The sequence below is a fragment of the Ailuropoda melanoleuca genome, chromosome 1 (assembly GCF_002007445.2).
Source record: "Ailuropoda melanoleuca isolate Jingjing chromosome 1, ASM200744v2, whole genome shotgun sequence".
In the NCBI taxonomy this organism is placed as follows: domain Eukaryota; kingdom Metazoa; phylum Chordata; class Mammalia; order Carnivora; family Ursidae; genus Ailuropoda; species Ailuropoda melanoleuca.
In genome coordinates, this window is record NC_048218.1 from 117,473,818 (window position 1) to 117,494,462 (window position 20,645).

Consider the following 20,645-nt stretch of genomic DNA (forward strand, 5'->3'; position numbering starts at 1 on the left):
GGTACCCCCGGCTGGTTCCTGGCATATAAATGCTGTGGACTCTCTCGGTAGTCATGCCATTCATTCAACTAATATTTTCCAAGGCCCGTCTCTGAGCCAGAGCTGGGTCCCCTTATTTCAGCCAATTTCTAGGGTGCTTGACGGGATGTGAAGGACCCTCAGACTTGAGAGCTCAAACTCAGATGCTTGGCACTCCTGCCACGAGGGCGCGGCTAGGAACGACTTGGCTGCCAGGCCAGCCTCTGACCCCCATTAGGATCCTGGGGTGCAGTGGAGAAGTTGGGGGCCAGAATAAAGGGGTGGTTTCCCAGCCCTGCCATTATCTGGCCTTGGGCCTAAGGCGCGGCCAGTTTGCCCAGAGCTGGTACAAGTTTGCTCCGCAAGTTGGAGGCACGAAAGCCGAAAATGGGGGACCGTGGTACAAATTTGGCTCAACGGAGGCTGGGTCCCTGAGTAACTGTGCCAGTCCGCGAGGACTGGGTCTTGAGGAACAGCGCAGGGAAAGTCCCAGTCAGACGCGAACTCCTAAGGGCGCCCGCTGGGCTCCCGGACGCCGCCGCGTCTCTCCACCCCGGGCCTCCCCCGTGCGCTCGCACCGACAGGGGCCCCCGCGGCCCGCCACCTCTCTAGTCGGGGCCCGCCTGCGGTCTTCGCGGCGGATTCCTCCTCCCTTCTCCTCGCACGCTGCTCGTCCTCGGCTCCTCCCGAGCCCTCCTCCGCCGCCTGGTCCCTCCTCCTTTCGGCCCAGCCTTCCCAGCCCCCGCCCCCGCGAGCGAGACGTCTGGGCAGCCCCCGGCGCAGCGCGGCGGCAGCAGCCTCCGCCCCCGGCACGGTGTGCACGCCCGAGCCAGTCCTGAGCTGGTCCCGACCGAGCGCCGGCGGCCGCGTTCTCCCAGACCGGACGACAGGCTACCTCCGCGTCCACCCGAGTCCCGTCTCGCCGCCGCGGCAGTTGCCGCGCACGGCCGCCCGACCCAGTCCCCACTAATTGCGGAGACCCCTGAGCCAGCGCCTGGGATCAACGATGCGACCCTCCGGGACGGTGGGAGCCGCGCTCCTGGCACTGCTGGCTGCGCACTTCCAGGCGAGTCCGGCGCTGGAGGAAAAGAAAGGTAAGGGCGAGTGCCGCCGGCCCCACGCCGCCGCCCGACGCGCTGCGACCCGCAGCCGGCCCAGCTCGCGCTCGCCGCACCGGCTCGGCGTCCCGCGCCTCCCGCCCCTCCTTTCCTGTTTCCTTGAGGATCAGCGGCGCTTCTGGCCGGGACCGTGGGAGGAACTGGACGTTTCGTTTCTGGGCTGGGCGAGTCTAAGGCGGCCCAGGACGGGAGGCTCCTTGCGCGGGGCAGCGGGGCTGCGGGCGGGGTGTGGGAACCACCGGCTGGAGCTCGGCGTCCCGGAGCGCTCGCAACTTTCTGCCCTCACTTTCGGGGCCTCCTGCGCCAGGTCCGCAGACGAAGGCAGAAACTTGGCGCGGGGCGGCTCTGGTTCCCGCGGTGCCGGCTAGCGTTCCCGCATGTGCGCCCCACGCCTGTTTTCCCGAAGGGCCAGGCCGGGCCCGGGGCGCGCGCCCGAGGGGCTTTAGGAAGCTGGGGAGCGACCCCCGGGAACCGTCTCACTCCTCGGGCCTCCTGGGACAGGCGGCTTCCCAGGCAGACCCACCGTACGTCCCCCCGGGACACCGGGTCTCGTACTTGAGCCTCTCGGCTGGACCCGGGTCCAGGCCTGGGGGTTGGGGGGTGTCGCAAGATCCTGCAAGCCCTTTTCCCAGGTGTGGTGCTGCAACCCTGAGCTGAGAGGCCCGAGGGTCTCGCGTCTGCCTCTACCTGTGGCTACGGGGAAGGAAAGCCCTAGTTTCCTCTTAAGCAAAAAAGGGGGTGGGGTCGAACCCGCCCCTTGGGCGCAGACCCCCGGCGGTAGCCCCCCGGCGGTAGCCCTGCTCTCCATCCTCATGCAGGTGGTGGTGGTGGTGGGGGGGGGACCCAGGCCTCTTGCCAGCCCAGAGCTCCCTCCCAGGCGTCCACGCCCCTCGGGCTTGTAGGGTTTCCTTAAGTCGTCGCTTCCCGGGAACTTCCGAGATTGGCCCCCACCTGCAGCCCTTCGGTTGGGTATCCAGGCTTTAAGGTGGAGCTGGGCAGAACGGGCACCAGCAGCGGCGGCGCAGCTGCGTCCTGCTGCCGAACTTCATACGGGCAGAACCCATCCTAGTCAAGTCCCCACGGTTTTTCAAAATCAGGCTCACAGCAAACTTTCCTTCTCAAAATCCCGAGATTTTCTCTTTGGGATGTTCCTGTTCTTTTAGCTTTTTGAAGAGTTTGCCATTGGGCCAATCAAAATATTAAACATAATTTTTTAAAAAAAGAATTGGTGGCCATGGTTCATGGGTGCCAAATGTCCAGACTGAACATGAGCGAGTCTGGCTTCGTGACTGCCGGCCATAAACCCACTTGACATGAGCAACATGCCTCAGAAGGTTTAATTACACAATTTCAAAATCAAGCAATCCGGGTTCCAGGACTCAGGTCTGTACTTGCTGTTGATGTCATTGGCACAGGGAGTCGGGGTTTGGTGCTGAGTGAGTTTGTTAGGGGAGCATTAACGCATAAACCAGTGGTTCCCAAACTTTGCTGTACGTTAGAATCACTTGGGATTTTAACGAAACAAAACGAAAACTGATGTCTGGCTCCCACCCCCCAGACATTCTGATTTCACTGGTCTGGGATGAGACCTGGGCATCAGGATTTTTAAAGGCTCCTCCGGTGATTGTGTTGGCCGGCCAGGTTTGGGAGTCAAGTCTCTGGAAAGATTACCTGCCAGTGTATGGAACATACAATCTTTTGGAACATCTGGAGTGTTAACAATCTTGCAAAATATACGAAAGAGGAGGTGGGGGTGATTTCAGTAATAAGTAATTGGCCTTTTCACTGACAGAGCTGGTGGAAAGCTTTGAGTCCTCTAAGGGGTCCGAAGGGCTTCCCTTCATCTCTGCTGGGGGAGTCCTGGAGACTGGTCCTGCTTCAGAATCAGCCAACAATAGAGTCCTCTTTGGCAGGTGTATCTCTCCCTCTCTGCTACAGGGGACCCCCTCCTTATTTTCAATTGACTCTTGGAGCACTTCCAAGTCATCACTTTTTTGTTTTACTCCAGAAGTGTTCACAGCTCTTTGCTGTTACCCCTTTGAACACTGCTATTAGTGCTTGGAGATTTGTTTCTGAGAAAAATATAAACCACTTAATTTGTCCTGTATTCGCTTAAAACAGAATGCTCTTGCACAAAATTGTGAGAGTAGGCGAACAAACGCCACTGTTAAAGTAATGTTAAAAAAAACTATTTTAAAGGGTAAATTATTAAAGAGATAAAATGAGATATTTTTATAAAAGGTGTTAAAAACCCATATCAAATTCAGTCTATTCAAGAAAATTTGCTCATTTGAGAGAGACTTTTTTGGTTCTAAGATATGGTATCTTCTGTCCTTATTGCACTTGGTACTGTCAAACACTGCTATAACTGTCCTTTTAATCCTTACATTAAGCATATGTAGTGGGTACTCTATTTATAAAATGGGAAACTGAGGTACAGAGAAGCAAAGTGACTTCCACATTTAGTAAGAAGCAGAGGCAGGATTCAATCTCAGGCCTTCTCACCCTGGAGTCCTGCCTCAGCCACCTAACTCCACTGCCTCGTGTGAGTGCTGGTTTCCGGAGAGCCCGCTCAGGTGTGTGTGATTATCTAATGTTAGGTGCTGGGAGGGGGGAGGAAAAAGACCAGGGAACGGGCTCCTTAGGATTGGTCTTGGTGTGAAACTTGGAACAAACGTCTATCTGGTGGTCTAGACTCGCTTATTTCCTCAGTAATGGCTCTTCTTGCCTTATGTGGAGGCTGGTGGGTCACCAGAACAGCCCTGAACTTGGAGATTGCTCAGGGGTTGTTGAGCAAGCCCCTTCCTCTTGCAAAATGAAGCGGTCAAGGTGCTGCTCTGGAAGAGACCCTGTGTGGTATTCTGGACGGTGCAGGAATTCTCAAGTGAGGAGCCTGTCCCAGCTCCTCCTCTGAAGACATTCTCCGTTCAGTAGGTCTGGGCTGTGTTGAAGAGGAATAAATGAAAGGATTTGAATTGTATCCCAAGTGAAGAACCACTACCCTCTTTTCTCCAGGGAGTTCAGATGTGAGGAAGCCCAGTTCAGTCCTGGCCTGGAAGCCAGGAGGTGTGTCTTCACATTTCAGCTCTGTGTCAAGGTGGACATGTCACTTACCAGCCCAGGCTCCCGAGTCCTCATTTCTAAATTCAAGGCGTATTTACTGAGTGTGTAGAATGTGCCAGACATAATGAGTTAACAGGGACAGGGGTGATCTTAATAATTTCTACTATTGTTTCCACAGTGTGATTCTTTAAGCCATTAATTAACTACAGATTTACGATGGTTTGTCTTAAAATTTTTTCTTTATGATGGTGTGAAAGCAATGCACATTAAGTAAACTGTACTTGGAATTTTAATTTGGATTTTTTCCCCAGACTGGTGATATGTGGTACGATCCTCTCCCGTGACAAGGGTGGTGGCAAGAAGCTGGGGCTCCCAGTCAGCCACGCGCTTACGAGGGTCAATGACCGACTCGCTCACAACTATCTTGGTTTTCACTTTTAGGATAGAATTTGATAAATTACATGAGATCTTCAACACTTCATATAAAGTAGACTTCGTGTTAGATTTTATCCACCTGTAGGCTAATGTGAGTGTTCTGAGCACTTTTAAGGTAAGTGAGGCTAAGCTATGATGTTTGGTAGGTAAGGTGTATTAAATGCATTTTCAACTTAAAATGTTTTATTTTACAATGGGCTTATGGGAACATGGCTCCTCATAAGTCAAGGAAGATTAGAGGTGTATTAGTAAATTGCTTTCCAAATTGGAAAAGGAGAGCAGCAGTCTGTGTACCCATCATGTGTTCATACCCGTGTGGTTCTGTCTAGCAGTAACCGGTTGATGGCTCCAGTAGGGTTTTGACCATTATTTCTGGCTTTATGTATTTAGTTACATAGTCCAAAATTTTTCAGAAACTCATTCTGAAGTTTGAAGAAGCCGATTGCCAAAATCCATTGTGCTACATAATTAGACTTGGTCCACGTGACAGCACTAACATGTTTTGAAATGTTTTTAGAGGTAGTGTCAATAAAGATGAAGGATTCTGCTGTGTTTAAAAAGAAAATACTCTTTTTTTCCCCCTTTGATCTAAGCTTCAGGACCAGCAGCTAGTTTCTGAAAGTTTTCTGACAGAGTGGCAAGCCAACTCTACTATTAAATTGATGATGATGGATGTTAAGGGAAGAGAGCCCCACACTGGTGCACCAGGCCCCGAAATTAGGGTGGGATCAGAATATTAGGGACACTCAGCTTGTTAAAGGAGCCACCTGGGCAATCACTGGGCCCTTACGCTGTGGCTTGCTGTGAAAGTTGTGTGTGCGTGTGCGTGTGTGTGTGTGTTTTAATTTGGACTTAGTAAGTACAATAGAAACGGGCTTATTTAAGTTGGGTTTTACTAATGGGGTATGTTTTGAGAAAAGCTCAGAGTTCTAGAGTGGTTCACCCAGACGTTATTTCCATGTATACAGTTTCAAAACTAGATTCAGCTCCTCACATCTGTACTGCACTACTTTTGTTTTCTTCTGTCACTTTTGGACTTTTGACATTATCTTAAGAAACATTTTTGGCCTCAGTTATTACTGGTTTATTCTTAAACCATCAACACATAGGGAATAGAATATAAACCTGTTCCCATGGACCATTCCTATTGACATCTTAGCTGCTTTTTTTTTTTTTTAAGATTTTATTTATTTGACAGAGATAGCCAGCGAGAGAGGGAACACAAGCAGGGGGAGTGGGAGAGGAAGAAGCAGCCTCCTATCTGAGAAGCCTGATGTGGGGCTCGATCCCAGAACGCCGGAATCACGCCGTGAGCCGAAGGCAGCCGCTTAACGACTGTGCCACTGACACAGTCGGTGGCCCGACATCATAGCTTCTGTCTGTTTCTTCTTTTTCATTTTCCTCCTAAAAGGTTGTCTTTTCGAAGACAATTCCAACAGGTGGCTCTTTGCACAACATGTCAGGGTAGTTTGCCATCCCGCCCATGGGCATGAGCAGGTTAGTTTGAATTCAGGCAAGGATCCAATCTTATGTCAAATAACCGGTTTGACGGAAATTTTCACTTTTTCAGAGTCATTAGGTACGGCCTGCTTCCTACACATTTAGAGAGACACACTCAATTCAGTTGTCTAGAGAGTTCCCTGAGCCAGCTAGGAGCAGGAGGGGTATTTAGGACCAGGGAGCCATGTGGCGTGTTTACTTAGCCCTGTTAGAAACTAAGTGCTGGATTTGACATTTTAATTTCCGAAGGCCCTGAAGTGTAATATCAAATGCCTGACCCTGTTGACTAAGCATATGTGAATTGCATATGCTTAAAATAAATTCTACTTCTACCAAATTTCAGCAGCTTGCTTCAGAAAGTAGTATGTGAAACACGGGATAAAATTTCCTTCTTCGCTCCAAGTTCTATCCCATGCTGGTGGGCCAGCACACCTGGCCCTGATTTAGTAGAAATAATTACATAAGTTAACCGCTATTGTTTGTCCTTTGAGTATGAGGACACGAAGTGCTACCTATTACAACTTTGGCTTTTGTTTTCTTTGTGTTTGAGCCACAGTGAGCAGTTTGCACTGTTCCATCCGCATTTGGAGACTTAGGAACGAATCAGAGTTGCTACTTGCCCTTTGGTCATTTAGGGGAAGAGAAATCTATAGATAGCAAGTGTGAAACAGTGTCACAGAAGCAATGATAGAATTCTGTATGGGATGAAGTCTTCTGGTATTATTTTTTCCTTTTAATTCCACCTGGAGAGGGGGCCGGGTATCACCCCAAGCCGTGGGTTATTTCCCTGGAGAACAAAATACGAAGGCATCCCAAGAGTAGGTCCAGTAGTAGCAAAGGCCCCAGGAGCTCTGGGAAGAGAAGGGGGAGACAGGGAGGCTATACTTCACAAAAGCTTGGCGGTCCTCCCGTCTGGGGGGAGGCTCACTGGGGAGGTCCAAGCTGGGAACTGGCACGGTGGGTTTAGTGTTTGAGAAAGATGACTGTAGCAGCAGCATGGGGAGTGGATGGCAGAGGCAACAGTGGAGATAGGGAGCTAGGTGGCTTCTGCAGGCCAGGAGAGATGGAGAACGGGAGAGCAGTGAGGATGCAGGACAAGTGACCAGGCTGACCTGGAGGCAGTTAATGTGTAACCAGTACAAGAAGGAGAGGATCCCAGGCGATGCACGGGGCTCTGACTTGGAAGACAGGATAAAGGCTGTCGCCCCTCATAGACGCTGTGTGTGCCCCAGGAGGAAGAGAGGGTTGGGTGGATGTGAAGTGCTCAGATGGAAAAGTCGAGGGCACAGTCGAGTATATGGGTCTGGAGCCCAAGAGAGCAGTGTGGTCAAATTGTCATTTTATGAGATGCTTCAATTGTGGACATTGTCTTTGGCCATAAAAGAACCCGCCCCCAGCCTGTCTCATACTCACTGTCTCTGCCCGTATCAAGCCGAGCTGGGTTCTGGATTACCAGCTGCTTTCTTCACCAGGCGGCTGTGGTTAGCAGCCCGATTAGTTGCAGTTATGAGCAACTGATAAGTAATATAGTGTGCGTCTAAGTACATTGGGAATCATATTTGTGTAATGCCGCAAATCCTCAGACGGGAGTCCCGCCTTTCCTATTTACGACAGCGTCAGATTCCTTGGGCTGTACCTTAGTGACTGGACTGAAAAGACTAGGAGGTGACTTTTTTTTTTTTTTTTTGAACCCTGAATGTACCTTAGAGTCACATGAGGAGAATGAAAAAGTTTGGCATGCCAGCACACAAGTTTTTAAAAACTCCTTAGGCGATCCTGACGAGTGCATTAAGTGGTGTGTGTAGCTTGTGGCAGAGGAGAAGTTTTGTCTTTGTTCTCAGACTCCCATTTCTTACTCATTGCCTGAGCTTCCTCAAGGTCCAGGAACAGTTTTATATTTCATTAGCAAATTGTCTCAAAGTTGAATTTTTTTCCCATGAATTCACGAAAAGTCTATTACAGTGGCTCTCAGTGTGTTTCCCGCGGGAGCAGCCGCAGCCCTTTGAAGCTGATAGACGTGCACATTCTTGGATCCCCTACCTGGACCTCGGAATGGGATGCTTATGGGGATGGGGCTTGCGGTCTGAGACGAGGAGCCGTCCAGGAGAGTCTGACACACGCCAGTTCTAGGCCCACAGACACTGCATGCAGACCTCATGCCGGGTTCTACGTCTACTAGAGGAATAAGGTAGCTGCATATCTTCAAAGCTCCCACGTTTGGAAGGGCTGGCCAGGGAGAGAGACTGGAACAACCCATGTAATGCAACATCTTATAATAGATGCGTTTTGGGATTTCAGTGGGAGCCCCAAAATGGGGTTAGTCCTATTTCTGTGATGGAGGCAGTTTCTCAGGAGAGAACATTTGGCTGGATCTCAACCGTGAGATTTTGCCCTGTCTCTAGGCAAAGGGAAAAGAATGAGGACACGCTTGTGACTTGGGGCTCCTTCAGCAAGCCCACCGTCACCGGTTATCGTAGAAGTGTGAATGTCTTATTAGAGCACCTGATAAGGTTTTAGAATTTCCTGCATTATTTTCCTAAACAACCACAAGGAAACAATGTCAAAAGTAAAGAGCCTGAGAGATGACACATTTTTCATTTAAAAATGAAAATGGCATTTTGTTAAACTTGCGGCCACATGTGAAGAATTGAACTGGAGTCTGGATTATAGTTGATAGTTTTAGCATTCTTCCCAGGAGCATTCTTCCCTACAACTTGTTGTGAATAAGAAATATGATTACTTGGCATCCTTTATTTAACTACAGAAAACAGAGAGAGAAACAAAAGTCTTCATAGTTCTAGACAAAATAAATGCACGCTGAATCACGTTGAAGTCAGAAAATATGTCTCATGTTCACTGAGCCACCATCGCCTGTGAGTTAGAAGACATCTATGCCCTGATTCACTGTTGAAAATTGCAGAGATTTACTTGTTGATTTGCAGAGAGCATCTGGAAGCAGGTAGATTTGTAACAAAGGCTGTTGGTGCTACCTTGGGTGCTCGTGCCTTATGGAAGAGGAAATGTGGAAGTGGTTCCAGATCACTTTACTTAGCAGTGGTTTGAAGGATTTTACTCTAAAACCAGAAACCTACACCTGAAGGTTTCCTACGGTGCACATGCAGTCCTCACACATGGTCTAATGAGCTCATTATAACTATTTGAAAGTTCCTTTCTCTTACTCCTGGTTTTGTAGAAAATTGATACATTGCATATAATCTCTCTGACATGACAAACTGACATTTTGAGGCGAAAACTGTGCATGTTTTAGTTTCTTTACCCATACTCATAAATTTATCACTATTTTAGAGTCTGGAATAGAAACAAATCACTTCTTGAATCTGGGCTAGTCCTCAAGGATGTTGCCTGTGTGCCTGGAAAAATTCTTACCATTGTAAATGAGATTTAAGAAAGGTTTTCAGAAAGATTTTTTTTGTAACATCAGAAGCCTGGCTTTGCTTGTTTACCAGCAAACACTGAATATCTGACAACTGCTGGCTTGTCTGTGTTGACACGGTGTCTATTTCATTCTTCTATATCACAAGCCATAGAAGATGGTTAAATTGTGCTGAGCAAGATAATTAGACAAACTATTTTAAGTGTATTCTAGTAGTACTAACTTGCAAGATCCGTTTTTGGAAGTATATTTTAATATAGTATTAGGAATTTAAATAATTATCTCTTTTCCAAGAAAAGAAAAAAAAAAAAACAGAACCCCCCCTGCCCAGTTTCACCTACTTTTGATTCCAGATGAATGAAGAAAAAAAAATATGGTTGTTGAAAAATTATTATACCACCTATTGGCTTTTAAGATACTGATTTTTAAGGGGCTTTTACCTATGATGAATTTCAGAACATTTTCTTGGTTTGGATTTGCTGCAAAGTTAATAGAGAATCAGAAACCTTATCCTTATAGTTATTCTTGATTTCTTTACCTCTGCTGGCGTTTCCTAGTAGTTTAATAGACTGTATGCATGCTGTGTATTTATGAGTGAGAATAATGTATTGCCTTAATCTGTCCTCCCTCCCTTCCTTCCTTTCCCGCTTCCTTCCTCTCTTTCTTTTTTGCAAGCTGTTATGAATAAATCTTCACCAAGAAAGAAAATTTTAATGTATGACTGTAAATGAAAAACTTTGACAAATGACTGCAAAAATATATTATGTAATTTTTTAAAGTTAGACCGTCAAAGGCATTCAGTGTTTGATTATTTTTAATACAAATATGAATAGACATGTATCATTCCTTCAAAAGTTGTATTGCTGAAGGAGTTTTTCTTAGGATATGACTGAATGCATTTTCCCCCCTGCAATCTGTTGTTAGTTATAATAGAGAAGAGAGGTTAGAATCTACCTTCCCAGTTTCAGCTTCCGTAAAATAACTAAACGAGGTGGTTTGATGCTCCTTGCAGCTGGAAACATCTATGAAATTAAAAGCAAATCTAAACGCATGCAAGATACAGATTTGAACTTGTAAATAATAAGTGTGCTGTCTCTGTGATTTAGATGCTGAAACACTGATGTCATCATAATAATACCACTTTGCATTTGTATAGCACTTTACAGTTTACACAGTGCCTTAACATCCATCTCTCCAAGCTTCCTAACAACCCCACAGGATGGGGCTAATTATCCCCGTTTGAAGGTGAAGGACTCAGGCTTTCAGCGATTATTTGCCCATGATCCCCGTGCTAGTCAACATGTGGGTGCGGGGACTTTCCCTGCTGTACCACAGATGCCCTTTCCAGACACCTGGACCAGATGTCGCCAAAACCCTCCTTCCTCCTCCTCTAAGACAGCATTGCTCTTTCTCTGGTGATGCTCTCACTGGTAGTCCTATTCGTGAATCGGAAAACTAACAAAATATTCTCAAATTCTTTGTTAAGCTTCTTGTACCCAGTACCCCTCACAATTTTGGTATATTCTGCTCCAGTTTTGTTCTTTCCCACTTTTTTGTTATGAGTATTTTTTTTAGAGTTAAGTGTTTTATATGTGCATCGTAATTGCACATTTCATATGATACAGGGCAATAAATTTATGAGCCTTGAAAACATCTACTTTAGAAATTAGCACTAGGACCTTTTGAAGTTGTGTCATCTGTTTCTGTGAATCGCCAGACCTATGAATAGCTGCAGTAAAAATGAGGAGAGAAAGCAACTTGGTAGCAGGTGTGTCTCTCAGCAATGCCCGTGGCAAAATGTGGGAACTCACACAGATCCGTAATCATTTCTGTGATTTAAATCAAGCACACGCTTGAACTCGTAAGGGTATATAAATAGCCATTATGAGGAGGACAAACTTAACAAATTGTGCACATTCCAGTGTTGCTGATTTCCTGTGTCAGGTCCTTTGTAAGAAGCCGTTCTGCTTGAGATTATACGTGGAAGCATTGACTTCCAGGAGAAATTATTACAGAAATCACAGTGCTCCCTTAGAGGAATGTCATTATTAGAATGAATAGAATGTGCGACGTGACAGCTAGAAGATCTCTCATGGATGGTGGGGTATCTTTTCCAAAAGGAATTTCAGAATACAGTGTTTATTTTCCTCCATTAGGAAGGAAAGAACTATTTTTCTTATTGTTTATTTCTAACATCGTGGAAACTTGAGCACTCCAGCAGAAATTCCCCCCACGAATGTTTCTATTTCTGAATTATAAAGCAAAGTAGGAAAAACTCCCATATGTAAACTGAGTAAATGATCTTTAGCTGTCGTTGATGTTGTGCAGGTTTAGACAATATTACTCAGGGAAAACATTGATTTTTTTTTTTAGAGCCAAAGATGATGCATCCATCCCTTGTTGAATAAGTAAACTCTTCCAGTCGGCATGCAATTAGTGTGTTGATTTTCAGGGTGGCTTGCTTAGTAATTGGCCTCTATGCATTGCAGAAGTTATTTGGGCAAAAGCTATGCCACTTCACCTCCAATCAACAAAAGTCCGCCCAGCCAAGGCAGAGCAAAGTTGAGCAATTTGCTGAAGTGGGATGATGTAAAGAGTCAGACTAGTTGCTCCGTTTTTCACTTCACTTTGACTTCTAAACAGTCTCCCTCATATAAATGCAGACTCAGTGATGTGCCTGGTTTGGAGGGGAGGCATTGAGTGGGAAAACTCCCAGACGGATGGAAGACCTGGGTGGTTATCGGAGTCCATCTTCCCTCATGCCAGAGGCCTGTTCTTAAAGTCTTCAGGCTTTTAGAGTGTGGGGCAATGGCTACGACATATTCATAATGTTGCCCAGTTGCAAAAACAAAACGTTCCAACGACAGCCAGGAAAAGACGGAGTCATGAATTCAAGGCCCGAACCACACTAATGCAGCCAGTAAAGACGGGGGGCCAGGCTGGGGAACGTTGCCAGCAGTGTATGTACTTCTCTTGCAGTTTGGGGGATTTTTTTTTCCTTTCCTCCTTGGACCTTGTTTCGGGAGCAGGTGAGACTTCATTTCCCTTCTAGGCTTGCTTTCTCTCCTGTAGGTGATGGGGGAGGGGGCAGAGTGCAGTGGTGGTCAGCACGGCGGTGCCGAACACAGGCCTGCGGTCAGGAGAAGTTTTACGGGCTGGGTGACTTCTGAGCACTCTTTACATAGTGTGATAGCAAAAGTCCTATCTAGTGATCGTCACGTGTCCTGTTCACAAGATGTTCTGCTAAGCCCAAGAAGGCCTAGGCTACGTTCAAGAGTAGTTTAAAAAGTAACAGATAATAATTGATACTAAGTGATTTTGAAATGAGCCATCAAGCATGTCAACTCAGTAGTGTTCTCTTAGAGGTGGAGAGAGGGGCGCCTGGGTCGCTCAGTTGGTTGAGCGTCTGCCTTCAGCTCAGGTCATGATCCCAGGGTCCTGGGATCGAGTCCCATATCAGGCTCCTCGCTCTGCTTCTGCTTGTTCTCTCCCTCTCTCTGTGTCACATGAATAAATAAAATCTTTAAAAAAAAAAAAAAGGTGGAGAGAGAGCGATGAGATCAGTAAGTCCGTGTCCATCTGAGGAAGCAGCATAGTGCGCGGGGCAGGGGTTCGCTGCCTCTTGGGACAAAGCCTGTTGCAGATCAGTTTCCTTACAGAGAGTTTGATCTGGTGCACACACTTCCGCTGAGCCTTCACATATGGCGTAGGCAGAACCTGGTCTGATCCGCATTGGTTCCCATATTCTGGGGGCTCGCGCATCATGACGTGAATACGCTTACAGGGCAGCACGGCTGACCCCAGAGATACGTGACGGTTTGGTCTCCTGGCAGTCTGTGCTGGCGATGGCGTCTGTCTGGCCCGCGGTCCCTGCTGCACTCCCTGTTGGTGGTAGTATTTTGGGGCTGACACTTACCAGGTGGGTATGCCCACTCGCTGGTGTAGACTGTCCCGGAGACTCTCTGTCCCTTTGTACTTTTCTCTGGCTGTCACATGGAATGCGTATGAAAAATGGGAATTGAGGGGCGCCTGGGTGGCACAGCGGTTGGGCGTCTGCCTTCTGCTCAGGGCGTGATCCCGGCATTATAGGATCGAGCCCCACATCAGGCTCCTCCGCTATGAGCCTGCTTCTTCCTCTCCCACCCCCTGGCTTGTGTTCCCTCTCTCGCTGGCTGTCTCTATCTCTGTCAAATAAATAAATAAAATCTTTAAAAAAAAAAAGGGAATTGATTATTCCCATTGATTAAAATGGTTGATTAAAAATGGGAAATTGATTAAAAATCTTTAAAAAAATGGGAAATTGATTCCCATTGATTAAAAACATTGATTAAAAATGGGAAAAATATTCCAGGGCTTCTTGACTCAGAAGAAAAGGGGACACTTCCTCAGGCAGGAATTGACATTTTCAGGGTGAAGGGGAGAGACTGAGCCAGAGGTCAGAAAAGCCCGCCGCACCAGTTGTGTGGGGCTCCAGGAATAACTCTGCTCTTAAAGCAAAGGCTACTCTAGGTGTCTGTCTGTGAACTTCCACTGGTTCTAAGTGTGTTCGAATTATCATGTCTAGGATTTTCCCAATCTGAACATTATTGCAATAGGCTAAAGAATGCATTAGGCCAGTGATTCTGGACTAATCATCACTAACATTTGATGGATGTTTTTGTTGTTGTTGTTGTTCCAGAAAAGGCAGTAATAACCTTCTTACAGCTAGCATCTATTTGATGTTAAATATTTTTACAAGTAGGAAAACCAAATGTATACATGGGACTAAAATGAGAATCCCAAACAATAACTATACCCAAAAATCTTTAGACCTGTAGTGTGGTGCTTTTCTTTGGATAAAAGTTATGCATTAAGGCCTTGCCTTCTCCAGACGTATAAGGCCGTGCAGGATGTGACAGACGGGGTGCTGTCTCTGGACCCAGGCCCCACTTGGGTTGCAGGGTGCTGTTGGCCAACTTGAGGAACGACTGGGAGTCCTGGTTTCCTCATCTTCAGAATGAAGATAATAATGGCACTTATCTCGGGGCACCTGGGTGACACAGTCAGTTAAGCGTCTAACTCTTGATTGTGATTCAGGTCATGATCTCAGGGTGGTGAGACTGAGCCCTGGGTCGGGCTCTGTGCTGAGCAAGGAGTCTGCTTAAGATTCTCTCTCCCTCGGGGTGCCTGGGTGGCGCAGTCGTTAAGCGTCTGCCTTTGGCTCAGGGCGTGATCCTGGTGTTCTGGGATCAAGCCCCACGTCAGGCTCCTCCACTGGAAGCCTACTTCTTCCTCTCCCACTCCCCCTGCCTGCGTTCTCTGTCTCACTGGCTGTCTCTCTGTCAAATAAATAAATAAAAACTTTAAAAAAAAAAAAAAGAAGATTCTCTCTCTCTCTGTCCCTCCTCCTGTGCTCCCTCTCTCTCTCTAAAATAAATAAATCTTTAAAAAAAATAATGGCACTTATCTGATGGAGCTGGTGAGAAGATGGAATGGGATGATTTGTGTAGAGGAAGGAGCACAGGCCCTATCCCGGGGCACATTCCAGAAGTGGGGATATTATCACTGTTTGAAGTGCTGACTTGCACTGTGACCTCTGACCCTCACCAGGACCTTGACGATCCCTGATCCCTGTCGTAGGTGTAGAGGAACCCGGGGTTTAGGATGGTCGTGTCACTTGCCCAAGGTCATCTGCCTAGAAAGGGTGCACTCTGGCCTCTGGCTGGGGAGCCTGTGTCCTCGCAGCTGCCTGTCTCTGCCCCAGACATCTGCCTGTTCTCGGGCTCTGGGCTCTCGAAAGGCCACAGGACCCCGCCAGGGGAAGGCTCCGCTCGTGCTGCGCCCTCACTCCCCACCTCAGCACCCCCACAGCACAACTGTTTGACCCCTCTTTCCTCCCATGACAGGCCTTACTTTCCCTTAAGAGAGGATTGTTTCCAGCATGGCTTTGAGCCACCTTTGAAGTGCTGTTCGTTTCGTTGTGCGGCCACTGATTTATTCCTGTGCTGTTTTCACTTCCAGACTTGTTATGTCTCATGTGAAGGCTACTGGTCTGCTTTCTCCTGCTCGTCCTTCCTCCCCTTTCACGGCATACACGGCCAAGATGGGTGCACACGTTTCCCCTGTCCAGCCTTATGTCTTTACGGTCCCCTGGACACCTGCACCATCTCCCAAGGAGGGTGGCAAACACCCTAGAGCCCTCGGTCCTTCCAGCAACAGTTAAGTTTTCTAAGGAGAGAAAATAATGGGTCTGCATTCTCTCTTCTAATTATTATTTGATCTGAAAATTAATCAGGCTGTGTCAGGTAATGCTTAGTGCACTTGCAATGGGTTTTGAGCCATTTCCGCCCCTCCCCAAGGAAGGATACTTCCCTCTGGGGCTTTGGTTCCTATTCCTCACCTGGTTCGTGACAACAAGGCCTGCAGGTGTTTATCGGGACCAGAGAAGTGCGTGGATCTCTCTATCATTGTTTTCAAATTTGCAAGGTAGCGGAGTGGTCATGAATTCGATTACGCTAGAAGCTTGCTATTTCCTACCAGCAGTATATTAAAGTTATTTTTAAAGCTGTTTTTTATCTGTGAGTAGAAATTAATTGCTTTTGCTGCAAGAAACACCAAAAATGGAAAAGCTAACAGTTCAAAGATGATCATTTATCTTGTAACTACTGCCAGCACCATAACTGCTTTATTAAACAGTGAGACGATTTATGAGATTATTTGATTTACAAATGGGTTGAAGGGTGGTCTGACCTTTGGGCCAGTTTTCTCCATCCGTGAGCTTTCTGGACTCACAACAGCGTAGTCGTGGGCATTTAACGTGCTCGTCTGTCTGGAAGCGTAGGAGACACAAAGGGAAGAGGCTCCCACGACCTGTACTAAGGCTCTGGGAGGCAAAGGGTTTTTTTCTTTGAGTATTAGCTTCGTGGTTAGCGTTTATTTTTCAGTGTTAAAGCAGCGGGCGGGGGGGGGGNGGGGGGGGGGATGTGTGGTTAGAAAGAAGGAATTAAGGAAGTTAACTATTATGCATACACTAGGTAGTGTTGTTAAGCATTACATTCTTCACTTTCAAAACACATTTTAGAGTAGGTATTTGTTTGAACTTACTATTTTGATCTTATTTCTTTTCAAAATTTATTTTTTAGAAGTTAACAGAAGTTCAGGTATTTTTTTTAAATTGCGGTAGTTCTTAGAAAAATCATACTAAAAACAAAACGCTGACCATGTTATATAAATAAGAACAGTGGTTTGCTGCAATAGCAAAGCTTTTTGTTACTAGCTTTTTATTTTGAAAGAATTACAGATTCACAGGAAGTTGCAAAATAGGCACAGGGAGGTCAGGTCGGCACACCCTCTCCCTAACCTACCCCAGTGGTAACATCTTAGTACAAAGTTTTAAATATTTAGTTTGACATCTTTATCTAGTATTGACCTAGGCTAAAAGCTCACTGTTTTAATTAGCTAGTGAGATGATATTACAGAAATCATTGTCTTCACAGTACTGTTTAGAAGTTCCTTTTTACGTTTTTGATCTTTAACATTGGGAGGCCATGCAGGAATGAGGAGAAAAAGGGAAGGAGGGATAGAGGGAGAGCATAGGTAGGCAGACAGACAGAGAAACAGAGAGAGAAAAACACTATTGAGGTTCCTCAAGAAGTTAAAAATAGAACTACCCTACAATCCAGCAATCACACGATTGGTGTTTACCCAAAAAATACAAAAATACTAATTTGAAGGGATACATGCACCCCGACATTTATAGCAGCATATCTACAATAGCCAAAATATGGAACCAGCCCAAGTGTCTATCAACTGAAGAATGGATAATGGATAAAGAAGATGTGGTGTGTGTGTATGTATGTATGTACATATACACACACACATATGTGTTATATATATATATATATATATATATATATGTAAATATATATATATAAATATAATTACATATAATGCAATATTACCCAGCCATCAAAAAGAATGAAATCTTGCCATTTGCAACAACGTAGATGGAGCTAGAGTGTATTGCTAGGTGAAATAAGTCAGTCAGAGAAAGACAAATACCATATGATTTCACTCATATGTGGAATTTAAGAGACAAAGCAGGTGAACGTAGGGGAAGGGAAAAAAAGAGAGGGAGGCAAACGGTAGGAGAGACTCTTTATAGAGAACAAACAGGGTTGCTGGAGGGGAGGTGGGTCGGGGACGAGCTACGTGGGTGATGGGTATTAAGGAGGGCACGTGTAGTGATGAGGACTGGGTGTTACATGTAAGTGATGAATCACTAAATTCTTCTCCTGAAACCAATATTACACTATATGTTAACTGCGTTTACATAAAAACTTGAAACAAAAAGACGAAAAAGGAGAGACAGAGACATAGAGAGATGGGTTTTTCAATCATTGACTGGATAAACCAAACACCCTCTTGTAGTTTTGGGGTCAGTTTGCATAAGCTAAGTTTATATTCTATTCAAATCACAAATGGTTTGGGGTTTTGTATATGTACCACCTGTTTGGCCTTTGTTTCCACGTATTTGTCCTAATTTGCCTTCTTTATATTAAGTATAGGTGCCCTAGATGAGGTCTTTTGGAATGCTGATGATGTCGTATTTCTTATTTAGAGACTGATTACACAGATTTGATACTCATTTGGTTAAAAAATTCATGGAACTGCACAGTTTGGGTTTGTACACTCTCCTACATTTATGTTATACTGCAATAAAAGTTTTAAGTACTATAGTCACAGTCACTTCATAAGGAAGATAAAACCTTACAGACTAAAGTTCATATTTTATTGGGAAATTCAGGATTTCAAAGAAGGTATTAGATTTCAGTCCAGGCAATGGATTTGCTCTGTTTTGGTAGATATAACAAAAATGTCCCTTTAAAACTGAGACTCCTTGGGGTGCCTGGGTGGCGCAGTCGTTAAGCATCTGCCTTCAGCTCAGGGCGTGATCCTGGCGTTCCGGGATCGAGCCCCACATCAGGCTCCTCCGCTGGGAGCCTGCTTCTTCCTCTCCCACTCCCCCTGCTTGTGTTCCCTCTCTCGCTGGCTGTCTCTATCTCTGTCGAATAAGTAAATAAAATCTTTAAAAAAAAGTGAGACGACTCTTACTGTCACTTCAGTTTGCTCTACGTTGCAAATTATTTTTAAAATAGGATTAAAGAAGAGTTACGACAGTAGCATGCCTTTCCTTCTTTACCTGTGTATCTAAATACCTGGAGGGAAAGCCTCTTAGAACAGGTATTAACTGACTGCAGAATCTTCGCAGAAAGACGGTGTCCTTTGGGGGTAACCACAGCCTCCTTCCCTGCCTCTTACTTCCTAGGGTCAGGCTTTTGTGGGGCTATATTCAGACCAACGCCGGGAAAGAGAAGAGAAAAGTGAATCCCATGGTAACGGAGCTCCCACTTCACACAGCAGGTGCATACCCATACCGCAGATTGTCTTGTGCAGTTTCCAGAGCCTTCCAGCTCTCCAAGCACTCTGAGCCCGATTCTTACACCTGCTATATCTCACAGCCATGAACTGTTTGCAGTAAAGCAGGGCAGCTTGTTTTAGTATGTTGGTATAATCATGTTTCATTTTCAGTTTGGTTCAGCTCAGTGGGTATGCATTAAATGTTTATATTATATTATATTTATTACATTACATTACATTACATTATATTATATTATATATGGAAAGCTGCTGGGTGCTGGGTTACGTAGAGAATGGACTCTGCCTGTAAGGAGCCTGTAGTCCAGAAACCCGTTCATTGTGCCCCATTCTCCCAAGTGAGAATGTAGTCCAGTATGGTTTGTGAGTACTTCAAAACTGAAATGACGGTCCTAGAAACCAGCATGGGTGTGTCTGAATGTTAAGAGTAACATAATTTTGCAGACCACTTGACAGCTTTCTGAGAGCCTTTGACATAGTTTATGTCATTTGAATAATCATGTGAATATAGCCTCAGTTTCCTTTTCGATGTCTTGGTCAGGGAGAGGCCAGAGGTAAGGAACCTCTAGCCTCTGTGGCCACCGGAGAACTGAACTAGCTCCGAAAGTCTGTGGACTCTTCACGTTTCTAAGATGACCTCTGAAATTGTTTACCACAGGCTTAATAGCTGTAAGAGATATAATTTCAGTCATTTAAAGCAGCTAGCGAACTGCTTTTCTGCCAGCTTGATTCTGACTTTTTTGGGATTGATTGTCTGACAGAAAGATTCTGATGTTTTCTCCTGATCAAAACAAACCCAAAACAAAACAAACAAACAAAAAAAACATGCTAATTCTTTCCTCAAAAGATCTGTGTCAGTTCTGAATGCGGGTTCTAAGATGGGTGTTTGATCACACCGCTGGGGAGATGGGGCAAAGTGATGTGTCATGAGCGGGTCCCCTTCAGCCTCAGTATTTCAGAGCTGAGCTGGCACTCCGCACTCGGCCATCCCTTTGTGTGGCACCTGGAAGGGCTTGTCCCGGAGGCCGGACGCGTTTCCCATGGGAGACAGGTGAGGAGGAGGACGAGAGCCTGGGGCCCGTGGCACGGGCGGGCAGGTTGGCTTTAGGAGGGAGCGCAGGTAGAAGGTGAAACTCTGGACGTTGTTCCATTGTGCCCGTGCTCCCTGGGAACTGCGTGGACCTAAGGACATCAACAAGCCTTGGTGGGAAATGATCCCTGGGGAGACTGGAGGACACACCCCCTGCCCAGAGCACTTGACACTCTCGGCTCTAGTGAGGCTTCCCAAGGAGGAAGGGCTGGCACCTGCCCGTAGTGAGTGCTGCCAGCAGGTCCCATCACACTGGGCGCGCTTCTGCTTATACAGTAGCCTTGCACCGAGCTCCCGCTACCTATCGTGACCCGTGCTTGCTTCTGGGTTGCAGACTTGTATCTGCTATCCCTGCTTCAAGGAGGCTATAAAGAAGCAGTGGGGCATTTACGAACCTGCCCCACAGTCATTTCCTCAAACTGAGAGCCACAAATGTACCCTTGGGGAACGGCCTGAGATTTTTATACTATTTTAAAATTGTGTTTATTTGTTTCTGAGGGTAATCTAAATTCTTTTGAACTTAGGTACAGGCTGAGCCATTTTATAGCAATAAATCACAGCCCACAATGCAATGGTATCATTCTAAACAGTCACTTGTATCTTAAGGAAA

The 20,645-nt window shown here is 46.1% G+C and overlaps 1 protein-coding gene across 1 annotated transcript in view; it reads left to right on the top strand.

Moving 5' to 3' along the window:
* Positions 1-769: 769 nt before the first annotated feature.
* The window catches only part of EGFR (epidermal growth factor receptor), a 157,594-nt gene continuing 137,718 nt past the window's right edge, over positions 770-20,645 (top strand). Inside the window, exon 1 of the mRNA XM_034640495.1 lies at positions 770-1,112. Within this exon, the coding sequence (XP_034496386.1) occupies positions 1,025-1,112 (88 nt within the window). The 5' untranslated portion in view covers positions 770-1,024. The remainder of the gene's footprint in view (positions 1,113-20,645) is intronic.